Raw genomic sequence first — 15,980 nt, forward strand, 5'->3', positions numbered from 1 at the left:
TGTTAACTCCAACTTCGGGAAGTCTGAGACCCTTTTATGGCCTCTGTAGACACCCAGATACAATGACATATTCTCACACAGACACATAAATAATATAATGATAAATATATAATGTAAGTGTATTTGTTGTTATTTCCTATAAGGCCAGGGCATGCGCGTTTGTGTGTGTATATACACATAAATATTTGTATAGTTGATTAGAAACATTGGTTCAACTAGGCATGGTAGTATCTATCTTTAGCACTCTAGGCTACCTGGTCCATATAGAAAATTCTAGACCAACCAGGTCTAGGGTCTCTTCCATGTAAGACAATTTCCTCCCCCTCTACCCCCCCAGGAGAAAGAGCATAATTAGTTATTGGCACCTATGAAACTGAACAATGGTGATGAGAGGGCCAGCAGGGCACAGCTATCTCTAGAGATAACAGGCTTCCTTGTCACCCTAACTCAATTTTGTTAGTTAGCTTTAATTAAACTCCCTAAGTGGTCATTTCCCTCACATTGGTTAAGTTTAAATAGAACCTAAGTATTTAGTTTTAGGACTGAGTTGTATGAGATGTAACAAAAACCTCAAGTACAGTCTGACTGCCAGGTTAGTTTTACTAGCAAAGACTTACTTTCATTCCAATCTTTCTACTGGAACCAAGTCAGATTTAATGATTAGTTTTTCTCAGTTCTCTTCATAATGGATTTAGAAGCATTTCAGTTAGATGACTACTCTAGCTGTCTTCAACACTTTCTTCCCTGGCTTCAGGACACTTAACTAACCTCTTGCCAGTATTTCTTTGAAACTTCTATGCTGGTTCCTCCTTTCAACTCCTTGTGCTGGAGACCGTCTTAATATATCTTCTTAGAGTACCTATTAAATATTTTCTGGAAGAAGCTAATGGCTTCTATAAGCCAAGATTGTAAACTTAAGATCTAACTCAGTAAAAGAAACCTTGATTTGTAATGATTAAATAAAACCATGAATACTGAATAGCACAGTACAAAAATTAAGCTTGTGGGATATTTTGTTCCTTCTCTGAAGTTTCATATATAAAACATGTTTCTGTAAAAGTTAAATTGATAAGTATTTACTAATATAGCAAAGACACATGCAGCTCTGAGGAAAATTAATTTTATCTGTGGGCTTAAAGTATAAGCAGAGAAAGTTTTGGAGTCTTAAGGAATGCTCAAGCGCACCAAATGAAGTGTTCACCTTAAGTGCCATTTTAGAAACTTTATTTTATGTGAGTGTTTTTCCTGAATGTAGGTATGTGCAACAGTAACCACTGAGGCCAGGAGAGGGACTCAGTTTCCTGGAGGAAGTGTTATGGATGGTTATGAGCTGCCATGTAGTTGTTGGGAACCTAACCTCGTCCTCTAGAAGAGTAGCGAGCACTTTTAACTACTGACCCATCTCACAAATCTTCACTTTAAGTATTCTCAAATCCACATATTTTTGTTTCCATTGCCATGCTCCAATGTGGACAATGCTTTATTTTGACTTTATTTCTCCAAAATGTATGTTGAAACATAGTCATCATTGTGGGGCCTCTGGAGAAGTGATATCGTCACTGCTCCCTGAGGGAGCTCTCTTCTCCAGAATAAGGTTATATTCCTGCATGATAAGAAAATTCAGTTCAGATAGCTACTTCACTCTTCCATCTCTTCTGTCATGTGAGGACAGCACAAAAAGGTATTGTCGAAACAACAGGCCTTCTTAAGACACTGAATCTGCAGATGCCAAAATCTTGGACTTGTCATTAGAATTATAACGAACAGAGTCTTACTGTGTATAAATTGCCTAGTCTAAGTTATTTTTTTCTTCAGTGACAGGAACAGAGTAAGACATATGGGTTTTGAAAATCAAAACTCAGCTATATTCCAGACTATTTCCTTTATTCAGTGTAGTGAGTAACAATTCTGCTTCTGGTATGTATATAAGCTAAAATGAGTAAGTAAATGAATTGCTGGATGTAGTCTAAAGTATGCAGGAAGCTGATGTGGGTGGATCTCCTGGAGGGTTCAAAACCAGCTAGACAGCATAGGGAAGATCTTGTCTTACTTCTTCAAAAGCAAGTTGTACCTGGCAGGAGCCAGGTTTCTCACTTTTGGAGCTAGTAGGCAACAAGCAAGGAGAGTCAACTGTCCCAATCATAAGGTAAAGGTTTTAGAGTTGAAGACATTAGCATAAATAGTCAATTTATGTAAGAGGCAGTTTAACATCCAGAACTCCCTACCATTTTCCTTTGTAAGAAGGGACCAGAGCCTAGCAGTAGAACTTTACCATCAATTGGGAGGATATTTGTTTCATTTTGTACAAGTAGCCCCTAACAAAGACAACTGGGTTCTCTGCAAGAGCAGCGAAGAGTCTTAATTTTTTAAAGATATTTTAAGACTAAGCACCTAAGTTAGATTGGCTTAGGTATGTGTGGTGAAACATGTCTTTAATCATTTGTGAGACAGATGCTCTATATAGACTAGCCAGGATCACATTGTGAGATCCCTTTCTCAAAAAGAGAATAGAAATCTGTAGATCTTAGGCTATGACAGTATGCGGGAAAATTAAGACTAATAACTCGATGGAGAGAAGATGTTTCACCTCTTAGGAGCTCTTAATTGTCTTTGCAGGTGACCTGTGTTTGGCTCCCTGTACTTACATGGTAGCTCACAACCACATGGAATTTCCAGTACTGAGGACTCCTGAACACACATGGTGCACATAAACTCATTCAGGCAAATACACATATGCATTAAATGAGTAAATAGTTATAACTTGTTATAAAGCACTTGAATAGTCTTAACAAGTCTCAGTTGTTAATATGTAGCATTCAGAAGTTTCTTATGGACCAGCAACTTGGCTCAATGATTAAAGGTGGTTGCAGCCAAGGCTAATCATCTGAGTTCAGTTCTTGGAATCTGTGTGGTAGAAGGAGAGAATTGGACTCCACAAATTGGTTGTGGCCTACATGTATACATGCCACATGTGAACACACACCTAAACACACATGAAACAGCCAAATCTCATATAATTTTCCTAAATGTCCCTGTAGCAAATTAACTAAATTAAGAAAATAATTCCCACCACAAAAGTGAAACCAGAGTATGTGATTGACAAAAGCACCTTCTGTCAGGAAAGCTTCTTGGTGCCTCTACTCCAAACTGGTTTCCTACCTGGAAATTATGACCCTTGAACCCCAGTGCCATAGAGACTCCCTTCTGAGTACATGTGTGACTGAGGCTTTAGCCTCTGGGTCTCATTGTTGCCCAGGGCTACAGGCTTCTTGTCATGCTAAGAGCTTTCAGCACCATTATGCCCAACATTGTCACAGCAAAATGGCTATTGGAACTTTGGAGTGTTGGAGCACTGGGAAGCTGGGAAGTACCAGTGATATACTACGGTTGCTCACAAATCACAGGAAATTACTAGTCCTGCTGTTAGGTGGCTAGGTGAGTAAAAGGCTCTTGTCAGCAAAAATAAAAATCTGACTTCCATTCCTAGCACTTAATGGTGGAGAAAACCAACTCCCAAAAGTTGTCCTCTGACCTCCACATGCATAAATGGATAAATAAATAAGTAAATAAATAAATGAATGAAAAAAAATGGGCAACTACTGTTGATCAGTATATCCCTAAGAATAATCCTGAATACCATGTAAGGAATTTCTTGACCCTCTTTTTTTTTTTTTTTTTTTAAGAAAGTGTGTACCTGAATGTATGTAAATGAATGTGCTATGTGTCTGCCTGGTGCTTCAGGAGGCCATAAGAGGTTGTTAGATCCTCTGGAACTGGAGTTACAGATGGGATTGTTAGCTTCTCTGTGGGTGCTGGGAGCCTAACCCAGGTCCTCTGCAAGTTCCTTAACCACCAAACCATTTCTGCATCCTCAAATTCTGACTGTTTATAGTAGATAGTTTTCAAGGTAATGCCCTGAGATCTTTACTCATCGTGTTCAAGATACTAAGTGACATGTTCTCCACCTTCAACACTCTGAATGATCAGTGCACTAACACTCCTCTGTGCTTTCTGAGATATCCTAGTGTTTGTGGAAGACACAGACTTGCTCTAGAATTCTGTGCTGACCTTCGGTGCATGCTGAGTGGATTCCTTTTTGCCCAAGAGTCTACAGTGGGAGGGAGACATGTGGTACCAGGGAAGTGACTCTGTAAATGTGAATGCTTCAAAGATGACATTGGGCTTGTTACAGTACAAAGTGGACTTGTACAGGCAAATTAAAAGTGATGAGGAGAGGCTTAGGTTCAGATAGATTCTCTTAGAGCCTCTCTGTGCTGACACCAGTTAGCTCTTCCTTTCTTGTTTTTGTTTTTTGAGATAGGATGTTTCTGCATAGCCCCTGGCTGTCCTGTATCTCTCTCTGTAGACCAGGTTGGCCTCTCAAGTGCTGGTGTCAAAGGTGTGTGCCACCATGCCCCCTCCTCACTTAATATTTTTATTAATTCTTTGAGAATTTAACTATGTGTTTTGATCATTCTCACTAGCACCACCCCTCTTAACTCCTTCCAGATTCACTTTCCACTTCCTCCTATCTTCGTGTTCTTTTGTTTTGTTTTTGTTTTTTATTTGGTTTGGTTTTGAGACAGGGTTTCTCTGTGTATCCCTGACTGCCCTGGAACTCTGTAGACCAGGCTGGTCTGGAACTCAACAGAGATTCACCTGTCTCTGTCTCCCTAGTGCTGGGATTAAAAGTGCATGACATCACCTCCTGGCAGCCTCCTGCCATCTTTATAACCCCTCTTACATTATAGTCTCTGAGCTTTATGTGGTGGTCGTCCCATTTGTCGCTGAAGGGAAGTTTTCTTAATATGAAGTCAGATAGATCTGTTTTATGCTGTTGATGGTTGTGATGTACACTTAATGTAATTTATTTTCTCTTTGCTAAGAGATAAGTGAGTTTAGTGTGGTATTAGACTACTTTGATTTCAGCACTCAGGAGGCAGAGGCTAGTAGAGAGTTCAAAGACAGACTGGTCTACATAGTGAATTCTAGATTAACCAGGGCTATATAGTGAGACCCTGTCTCATAGGTAAACAAATAGGTTTAAAAAAGTTTTAGCATGTATTTGTGGCTAAAGTAGGTAAAGACGGTGTTGCCTCATCTCCACATGTGTGCCATTACAGTTACACCATGGCACATAACAATCGATAGGTAGAGAAATATATGTGTGAGGTTTTTTTATTAGTAAATATACACTTGAAATACGCTCAACTGTTTTGAAAGACTACCAGGATGAACTGCCACATACTTAGCATTCTTTAAGGACTGTTTTGGCTTACGGTTTTGGTATTTAGTGTTTATTTATTGCTGTGCTGGGTATAGGAGGTGACTGGACAAACACATAATATGTACACAGGTGAGGTCAAAGGTCAACTTTGAGAGTTGGTTCTCTCCATCTATGGGGTCTAGGGTTGTGGGGCTTCATAATTAAAATTATGTGAGGCCATTTTTACTTCGTAGTGTTGGCTATGAAAATAAAAGACTTTGTTTACCAGCTTTGGTTAGTGTTTGTATTTAATGTGTGACCCAAGGTGTCTTCTTTATTGAATGTGGCTGAGAGAAGCCAGAAAAGTTGGGAGAAATGTTTAACACATTTACTGAACGTTTGCCAAGTGTTAACAATGACTTTGGAAACTGGACTTTTGTTGGGGAAGCTCTGTTTGTGTTCTTTTCTTTCTCCTTCTTTATCTATTTCCTAACATAATTGTACCTGTTTATTTGCCTTGTATGCTCCCCCCATTGCCTCCGATTCTAGTGTCTTGTTATGATTGACTTCAGATTACTAAAACCAGCCTTCAGCTTTATAGGTTGAAAATTTTAGCAGTGTCCATAGGCCTCAAGTGTCAGGATAACATTTTCTATTTTTAAAAGAATGTAGGTCACCTTTCATGTACTCAGTGTCCATAGCTGCCATACAGCACACACCAGGTTCTTAACACCAAGATCCACCAGCTAACCCAGTCTGGAGGGACTAATTTGTCCCAGGGCTGATGAAATATTTGTTCCCCCACAACAAAGTATCATCATTGTGTCTCCCCAAGGGTGAGGTGGGATAAACACTGGCAAGTTCTTTATTTTGCACTATTGATAGCATGAGGTCTATCCCCTTTGGACTCTGATAATCTTTTTCAAAGAGAACTCATACTATAGGGGTTAATTAAGTTTAATGTTCTAGCTCTGTAACAAGATTCTAAGATAACTCAACATAAAAGGAGAAGGCTTATTTTGGTCAATGGTTTAAAACTATTTGTTGTTTGACCCTGTTCCTTTGAGCTTATGGTGTCCTGATAAATTACATCAGGGACACCTATTTGGGAACTGTACCACATGGCAGCTGGGAAGCAAAGAGAATCAAGAAGGGGCTGGGAGGCGGGGTTCAATATCCCTTCACGAGCATGCCTTCAGTGGCCTCGTTAATTTCTTTCCAATTGGCCTTAACTTCTCAAGGCTCTGCTCCACTCATGACCTTCTCATAGTTGTAGTCATACCTGTTTTCTTAGTATGTTGTACCTTTTCATTTATTTCTGTTTTGTTGTTGTTGGAGTTCAGCCATTAGCTGAGATCTTAATCATTCATTAGTCTTAGAATGACTGCTTCCCAATGGCTAGTTTCTTTCATTTAGCATTTGTTGCTGCTTGCTTTGTGGAGGCATTTGTCAGTATTAAGTATTTAATATAGGCTAATACTATTTTTTTTAAAAATCTTTTAACATTCGTTCTCAGATATTAAATATAATTTTCACTGAGAACCTTGTTGAGGTCCACTTGCTGACTTTATTATAAGAGTTTTCATGAGCCTGTGTTCATCTCCACATCAGCATTCTGACTGTCCCTCTGTTTGGGTTATCTATACCCAGAATTGAAAGTACTTACTGCATTCTCCTTCTGGATCCCTTGCCACATAGACGGTAGTAGGGAGTTTTCTCTCTCTCCCTTTCTCTTTTTTAGGTTTGTTGTGCGTGAGAGAGAGAGAGAGAGAGAGAGAGAGAGAGAGAGAGAGAGAGAGAGAGAGAGAGAATGAGAATACAGGTGTTTGTGCATCTGGCCTTCACATGCCTTCATCATTCTCCATCTTTTCCTCTAAGGCAGAATCTCTGGAAGCCATCAAACAGCAACAATCTTAAGGCACCCAGCTGTTTACATGGGTGCAGGGGAATCAAAGAGTGTGTTGCAAGCACTCCTATTCACTGAACCACTCTCTCTGTCTGTTATGTGTTTATCAAATCAAGATCACAAACAGTTCATTTAAAAATTTCACTCTTTTCTACCTACACTTAATTGTAAAATGCTGTTGACTCTGCTTCTGAGATACTTTCTTCTCATGTTTCTTCTCATGTTTCCTACTTCCAGTCATCATTTCAGCATACCACTCGGACCCCCAAACTGGATCTTGTCTCTTACTTTCCTCTCTTCCTAACAGTAGGTCCTGCCAGTCATGTCCATGTTAACTTTTCAGCATTGATTAATCTTTCTTTCAATAGCCAGTGTCTTTTTTAAAAGAGTAATTTTCTTTTAGGTGTGTGTGTGTGTTTGTCTCTATTGGTTTATGTATGCAAGAGGCCAAGTGCCCACTGAAGCCAGAGGAAGGCATCAGAGTCCCTGGTGCTGCTTGTGAGCCTCCCAGCATGGGTGCTGGGAAACCAACATCTTCTACAGGAGCAGTTTATGCTGTTAACTTCTTCTGGTTCTTCTCTCCAGCTCCAGGCTCAGTTTTATAGCTGAGCCATCGTAGCATGCACAAAACCCTAGGTTCCATCTCTAAACCCCTTCCTCTAAATGCCCCCCATCCAAAGTCAAAGTGTGTTACTTACCAGAGGATTTGGTTTCCAAGTCATGCAGCAGTAACCTGGTTGAGGACAGAGACACTGATTTATCATTTCTGAGGCTTATCTACTTATTTTTGTTTTGTTTGTTTGTTTTGTTTTTCAAGACAGGGTTTCTCTTTATAGCCTTGACTGTCCTGTCACAGAGATCCATCTGCCTCCTGGGTGCTGTGATTAAAGATGAGTACAAAAGAGTGCACAGCAGTCTGCTGCCACCCCCATCCCGTTAACTTTACATTTTATGCAACTATCTAATAATACTTTCCCAGTAGCAAGAACCTGTAAATGGAGGCCTTTTTTTTTTTTTTTTTTTTTTGTCCCGCCTGGTCCTGCAGTCACTTTTAAAATAATCACTCAGGGGCTTAATAATAATTACAAACCATTTGGCTATTGCTCAGGCTTATTACTAACTAGCTCTTACAACTTAAATCAACCCATTTCTTTTAATCTGTATTTTGTCCGTGGCTTCGTGGTGTTACCTGTTCTCTAGTACATCTTGTTCTTCCTGTTCCTCACTGGCATCTATCTGCCTGTCTCTGTCCTTCTACTCCTGTATCTCTGCTTGGATTTCCCACCTGGCTTTATCCAAAGTAGCTTCTTTATTAACTAATGATAATAAAACCTATTTACAGAAATCAGAGGGATTATCCAAAAAAAAGGGCAGAGTAAAACTGTCATAAACTGTGCCATTTTTTTCCTTGCTGGTTTCTTGTATCCTGCCCATGGGTAGTGAAAGCAGGTGCTGCACATGCCCTTGATCTCAGTCGTGAAGTCTAGACAACTCATGCTAGTGCCTGGTAGCAGAAGCTGGGTATGGCTAGTCAGGAACCTGTTTTTCCAGATTTCTTTTCTGGATGGCCATGCTTGTCCCTGCACTAGTCTCCTAGAACATGGTAAGTAGGAAGCTTTCTGGCCTCAGGAATCTCATTTTCCTCCCTGCTCTCTTCCTCCTCCCTCTGCAACTTATTTATACATTTACAGAAAGTCACACTCTAGATTTACTTGTTTGTTGATATAATTAATGTTTTCCAATGAAATTGGTATTTTAGAGTTGTGTTCAGCTTTGAGTGAAGGAGCTATTTTAGATCCATTCTGTTTTATGAGAAGTTGAGAAAAAATAATTATAGCAAAACAGACTTTTAGCTTTTGGAAATAGACAGGATAAGCTGCTTGTCCAGCTCAAAGTGTTTATAGCTGGTTTCAGGTCTCTGAGCATTATAGGCATTCTGTCTGATTTATACTTTACAGTCTAAATTGGCATGGCACATGCCTTTGGGATTAAATTAATTTATACCAAGTGAGAAAGCATCAGCTGTCAAAGTCAGAGGTGCCTTCTGGAGACCAGTGTGCTTTTTTTCTCCCAGTGTTCTGAGCTTACACTCCAGGCATTCTCTCTTGGACAGCAGCTGGGAGAGCTCTTCAAGGGGCCTGCTGTGCATCCCCTTTGTGCAGAAGTGGGTCTGTTCCCACACAGAAGCAAAGCTGACCTCGATCTTACACTGTCCTTGGTCCTGTGCACATTAGAAGGATTTTAGCTCTTAAAAAGCAAATGTAACAGTCTATTCTTTAAGTGGTTTTATTTCTTTTCTGTCTCAAATGAACTCAAAGCATTACTGTGATTGATTGGCAATTATGCAAATATATGATCTTTATCTTTACTTGGAAATAGAAAGAAATTTTTTCTCTCAACTACCCCTTATAGTAAGACTAAATAAACTTTGCACAAGGAACAAGAACATAGCATACAAGAGAAGATACCAGTGTTGTTTAAGAAAAGGTTAAGTATGTGACAGATTATGCCAAAGGAATTTAGTAATACCCTGTCATTAGAGTGTCTATAATCACAAATTTGTGTTTGTTAAGGAAGCAGGCCATTAGAAATAGTTAAGAATACTTTCCTATAATGTGTGCTAAGTACCTGTTTGTGTTCCCTTCCATTGCCCAGGAGTGTGGACTGTCCCTTGCTTAGCCACTGCATGGTGGAAAGATTTGCTCTTCAGGCAGAGAGAGAGGGGGGGGGGGAGGGAGAGAGAGGGAGAGAGAGGGAGAGAGAGAAGCAGGCATTGGGCATTGATCAGACTTTTCACTAATGAGCTGTGACGCCAGCTGCAAGAGGGGCAAATCCTGTTACTCTCTTCACCTACTCTCTGAAGCTGCAGAGTGGATGGATGGGAACAAGGTTCCCCTCTCTCTGCCGATCTGCTGCCTTTTCTACCCTTTCCCTTCCTTTCCTCTTTCGCCCCTGAGCTTCTTGGCAAAGGTCAGATTTCGGTGCTCACAGTTCATTGCACACAGTGAAAGGGAGATACAAAAGAGTAGGAGAGAAAGTGAGAAAAGAAAAAAAAAGTTGGGGTAGAGATTTTTTAGGAGGCTCCCTCGCTGCCTCAGTCTTAAGACTTAAGCTCTAGGTTGAAACCTCAAATAATAAAGCTTTGAATAACCAGGATTTCCAAGTACTTCTTTGCAGGACATAGTGGACCGTGAGTTAGAGAGAATTTCAATTTCTATTCAGAAACTTGTGAGTTTTGAAGAAGATAGTTTTATCTCTTTAGTATTTGCTTAGAATGTCATTGTAAGGAAGATGATGTATAGTATTTATACTATGTGTCAGGGACCATGCTGTTCCCACATTACCACAACAGTCCTTGGAGATAGACTCCTTTTTAATATATATAAATTATTTATTTGTATGTTAATGTGCATTGGTGTTTTGCCTGCATGTATGTCTGTGTGAGGACGTTGGATCCCTTGGAACAGGAGGTACAGACAGTTATGAACTGCCAAGTGGGTTCTGGGATTTGAACCTAGGTCCTTTGGAAGAGCAGCTAGTGTTCTTAAATGTTGAGTCATTTCTCTAGTCCCAAGATAGACACCTGTAAAGGAAACAACTCAGTATGTACTCCTAATAGAAAAGTACTTTAAATTATGGCAACAAATTTTAAAGTTGGACTATTAAAATGATCATTTCCCTATGAAACCATTTTGTAAGTGCAGTTCAGTATTACCTTGCTACTTGCTGCTTGGGTGCACATTTCAGTGCAGGATTAGGGTAAATGATGTGAAATTTCCAAAGAATCAATGAAGAATTGTTACTATTGGGGGGGGGTGAGTAGGGCAATGTGTGTGTGTTTCAATTGTGAACACTTGTCTGTAATGAAGGCCTTGGTCTCCATTCCCAGCACAAAAGATTCAGCTAGGCTTGAGTCAATGTGGTGGACAAGGGGACATAGTAAGACCAATATGTTACAATATGTTAATGTAGCTATGGCATTTTGGCAGTAGGATCACCAAGTGAAAGTCATCTAGGAAGACTTGTAAAAGTTGTAAAAGACAAGTGTCTTGAACATGATTTACGAATTACAGAGAAACAAGCGGTCAGTTTTTTTTATTCAGTTTTGTTTTTTGAATGCACAGTTTATTGTTCACACATTACACCCCAGAGAAAAGGAAATTGCTCACAGCAAATGAGTCTTATAACCTAACAGTCTTGTTCTAAGTGATACCTCTATATCTAGAGGCAAAGTTAAGTCACTTGAACTTTGGGTAGGGGTGGCATAAGCTATCCAGCACACAGCAAGCTGCCATGTCTACATTCACAGCTGGAGAAAGAATAGTGGATGCTGGCTCCATAGCAGATGCTTCTCCAGAACAATGGCCCTTGAGAGCTACAGAGGCTAGCTGGTTATGGCCTAGGGTGCCAGACACTCAACATTCACCAGGGTGAGGGGCAGGAGAGGCTGGTGGAACTCAGATTCTCTAGAAGGGTCCCTTTGTTGCTATGTGATTCTTGTGCACACATATTGGAGACCAGCACCTGATGAGCTGCCTGGGGCCTGGGCTTTTATAACCCTTCAGAGGTTTGTCTTTCTTAAGACTTTCTGTCCCTGCTTCTGATTGATGTGGGTGCTTGATTCTCTGATGTCAGTCAGCATGGTATGATAGCAGGATGCTGAGCAGGAGCTGCTCCATTTTTTTTTTTAAATTAAAATTATTACTATGTGTGGGTGTAGAGGAGAAGACATCTTCACATGGGCTTCAGAGATGGAATTCAGGTCACCAGACTTGGGCAGCAAGTGCCTTTACCCTCTGATCCATCATCTCGCCAGCCCCATTGATTGAGCATTGTAAAATAAAGACTGTTAATTAGGGAGAGGGAGTTTTGTTTGCCCAAGAATACTGGGCCTGGTAACTGGTCCCTTTCCACCCCTGGCTCTGTCACTGATTTACTGACTTCTTTAGAAAAGTCATTCTTTGAGATTGCTTTTGGGTTTTTGTTTTGGAAATAATATTGCTATTGTAACCTATATTGGCCTTGACTGATCTATTCTGCTCAAGAATTGAAATTGCAGATTTACTATATTAGGCCTACCTGTCTGGTGAGATAATTGAGGTTTATGGCCTGTATTTGACCTTCTGGCTTAAGCACTCCTGGGTTCTGATTTCCTATCAAGTGAATGGCCTTTAGCTTTTTTGCTTCCAGGATTTAGCTATTCGACTATTAGAATAACTGACCATTTTCTTTGGAATCTTCCTCTGTGACCGGGTTAAACTGAGCCTTTTTGTTGTTGTTGGTGGTGGTGGTTTGTTTGGGTTTTTGTTGTTTTAGAATCTCAGGTCACCTATTACATTTTGAGAATAAAGACTTCAAATTTAGGACTTTAAATAAATGGAACAATTTGTTAAGATTCCATAAAGGTTGATTGTGTCTCTACAATAGAAACATACTGTGAAAGAGAGAATGTGTGTAGCTATATAATTGGTGTCGAGATCAGAAATCACGTCTTGCCCAAAAGTTTGATATATACCCGCCCCGGATTATAGATCTAGTTGGAAGCAGACTCTTGGGAATCTTTTTTTTAATGCAAATAAACATAGGTTGTATAAAAATCAATGACTTAGAGCATATTCTGTCACTTCTGAAAGCATTCCTGTTTTGGAAAGTTGAGAAGAGAAATAAGATTAGTGATGTTTCCCACTGTCACTTTTTGCCCCTTGGCCCAATTCTTAATGTCTAAATTGTGTATGAAGATTATGTCTTCTGCAGCTTCCACCTGAACTTTCAGGGCAAGCAAATGCATCTCACCTAGGATTAAATTACTGACCTTTCATCAGTCCTGTAGGTAGAGCCACACTGCATTCTCCCAGTGCTGGCTTTGTTCAAAACATAGTGGTGCCTTAAAGCTGTTGTAGGTGGATTATTAATAATCTACCTGCAAGTCAAGTAGATGAAGACTAATTTATAATCAGTTGTATGGTGTTTCTTCGTTGTCTTAAAATATGAAGCAAGAGGCCAAGGAGGGTTCATTTTGTAAAGTGCTTTGTTATGCAAGCATAAGGACCTGAGTTCTAATCTCCAGCCCCCATGTAAACAAGTCAGATCTGGAGTTGAGAGCCTGTAACCTAGTGCTGGGGAGGTAGAGATCCAGGTTCAGTCTAGCAATATCCAGTTTTGATGAGATTGTGTCTCATAAAATAGGGTGGAGAAGCAATTGAAAAAGACAGCTTGCCATCAACCTCCAGTCATCTGCCCTCCCCCAACATTTTCTATCAAATTCCTTAATGATGTAATTAGCATCAGTTCATTAAAAAAGAAATGTGCTTGTATATATCTTCTGATATGAAGGATGCAAAAGATGCAGGTGAAAGGGAATGGGGGCTAGTAAGATGTAATGGAAGAAATAAACGAGAATGCCAAATTGTTCTTCTGAAAGTACACATAGGAAGGAGGGCAGCATTGCATTGTTATGACAGTTTATGATGGTCCTTTATTTCCACTAACCATTCTGTTGCTTGCAGTCTGGTGCTGGAGAGAAATAGTGCATTTAAACAGTTCTCTGATCTATTTCTCTCTCCTTCCTCTCTCAGGAGTTAGAGGCAGCTCTTCACAGAGATGATTCGGAATTTATCAGTGATCTGATTGCCTGCCTGCTTCAGGGTTGCTATCAACGAAGGGATATCACGTGAGTAATGCTGGTCTTAATATTTCTTGCATAGGGAATTCATGGTGGCTCCACTCTCCTGTGACAAACAACCCAGCATTGGCCAGTACATAAGAGTGTAGACTCCATCTGCAAGTGCATTCACGGCCTTTAAGTTTGTTCATTCTTTATTACGATTCTTGAGTTTATTTTATGTTGACCTACAAATGTCATCCTGTTACATAGCTACTTTTTTGAGTGCAGTAGAATTTCTCCTCTCGTATGTGTATTTTTCTGATTTTTGGCTTGTACTATTGACAAAATATTGCCAAACAAATTAAAATCAGATCTCATTCCATTCCTGGGGCCTTTGAATCTTCTATTGTTCTCAAAACAACTTGGAGTCTCTGGGCTCCTTTCTGCTGTAACTGCCAAACAGACAGCTCTTTGATGCCTTTGAGATGTGTAGAATTTTGGAGTAGATGTTATCTGTGTGACAAACACAGAGCTCCCCAGTATGACCTCTTCTCTGAGCTTAGCTTTGTTTTGAGACTGGGTCTCTCTGTGTTGTCCAGGCTGGCATAGAACTTCTGAGCTCATGAGATCTTCCTGCTCCAAATTCTCAGGTAGCTGCTGAACTATGGACATGGATCGTTCAGATTTCCTTTGATTTGATCTAAGTTGAAGCAAAATAGGACAAACTCAACCAAAAGGCCAGTTACCCTGCTGTCCTAGTCTCTTGGCCCCTTGAAACCATGTAGGAGTTCAGTTTGTGATTTTTCAAATAGTTAAAGGTGGCTGGAAAGATGGTGCTTAAGAGCATATGCTACCTACTATTAAGGATGCAAGTTTGATTGGCTAGAACCTCTTGTGACCCTCGCTCCAAGTACTTCGATGCCATCTACTGGCCTGTGTGGGCATATACACAGACCCACATAGACACCCACATAAATATATAATTTGAAAATATAATTTATTTTTACTTTAAGAAATGGTGTGCCGCATCATTTTGTTATAGTTAATCCAGTATGCGAGGCCTGATTTTAGTGTTCAGGGAAATGTTCATATTGGCTGAAAAGAGGTAGACAGTGGTATGTTATTCAGGGTGTCTGAGAGTTATTGGCCTGGCCTTGAACTTCTTGGGTAGCCAAGGCTGGCCCTGAACTTGATTTTTCTGCCTCCACCCTTCTAGTTCTGGGATGACATGAGTGCTGGAATTATAGGCAGGTGACACCACACCTAGCTTTGTCATCCTGAATATAGTTTTCTGACTTTTCATGTCAGCCTGTGTGGCAGATATGTTTTTAGTGATATCCACAAATGTGCTACGCTGACTTTTGGTTGAAATGTTTTAGATTAGTAAGCTGGAGGGTTAATTCTTTGAACTTGGGAGTGGTGGCATCACTAGCTGGTGTGTGGAAGTCTGGTTTGCTGTGTCTCAGGCATTGTTGGAAAATCCTTTTTGGGACATGTGCTAGGGATGGGCTGTTCTGCTCTGGCCATGCTAAACACATCCTCTATATTTTGAGCCCTAAAAGCACTTGCTCTTGTCTTCATAATAGTCCATAGGTTCAAGAGGAATGCTTTATAGCAAGTAGGTGTGAAGTAGTAGTTTAAATTTCATACTTAATGCATACAGGTTAAATTGTGTGTTGGTTTGGTCAGAGATTAAAATGAGCACCACCACCACATTTTTCACCTCAAACTTGTGTTCATTCCACCTGCCTTTGTTTCCCAAGTGGTGGGGGGATTAAAAGGCATGCTTTACCACTTCCAGTGCTTTTACTCAGTTTTAAAACTCATTTGTAATCACTTGTATATGTTTTTCCATTTTCATATCTACAGTTGTGCTTATTATAGCAATAATTTTTCTTTTAACTACCCTTTCTCTAAATGTGATTTGATTATCAGATAACCCAGTCTATTAGGTAGACATTTTGTCTAACTTTTAACTGTGAGTAGCTTTATACTAAATTCACTAGGTGTTGTTCAAATGCCCACTTAAGATTTGTTAATGGGACGGATGCAGTTATGGCTTACTGGTTAAGAGCATTGGATGTTCTTCCAGAGGACCCAGGTTTGATTCTCAGCATCCACAGTGAATCACAGTTGTCTGTAACTTCTAGTTCTAGGGAATTTGATTCCCTCTTCTGGCCTCCTCGGGTGTTGTTAGGCATACACTTGGTGCAGAGACACACATGCAGGTAAAACAGAAATAAACAAATAAAAGTAAACAAGTT

General features: G+C 40.0%; 1 protein-coding gene across 5 annotated transcripts in view; it reads left to right on the forward strand.

Annotated features, from left to right (window-relative positions):
- Window positions 1–15,980, forward strand: part of LOC127236111 (chromatin remodeling regulator CECR2) — a 109,745-nt gene that overhangs the window by 46,282 nt on the left and 47,483 nt on the right. For all 5 annotated transcript variants that reach the window (XM_051203545.1, XM_051203546.1, XM_051203548.1 and 2 more), the window contains exon 2: window positions 13,688–13,782. In XM_051203545.1, the coding sequence (XP_051059502.1) occupies window positions 13,688–13,782 (95 nt within the window). The remainder of the gene's footprint in view (window positions 1–13,687; window positions 13,783–15,980) is intronic.

The sequence above is a fragment of the Phodopus roborovskii genome, unplaced genomic scaffold (assembly GCF_943737965.1).
Source record: "Phodopus roborovskii unplaced genomic scaffold, PHOROB, whole genome shotgun sequence".
Classification (NCBI taxonomy): Eukaryota; Metazoa; Chordata; class Mammalia; order Rodentia; family Cricetidae; genus Phodopus; species Phodopus roborovskii.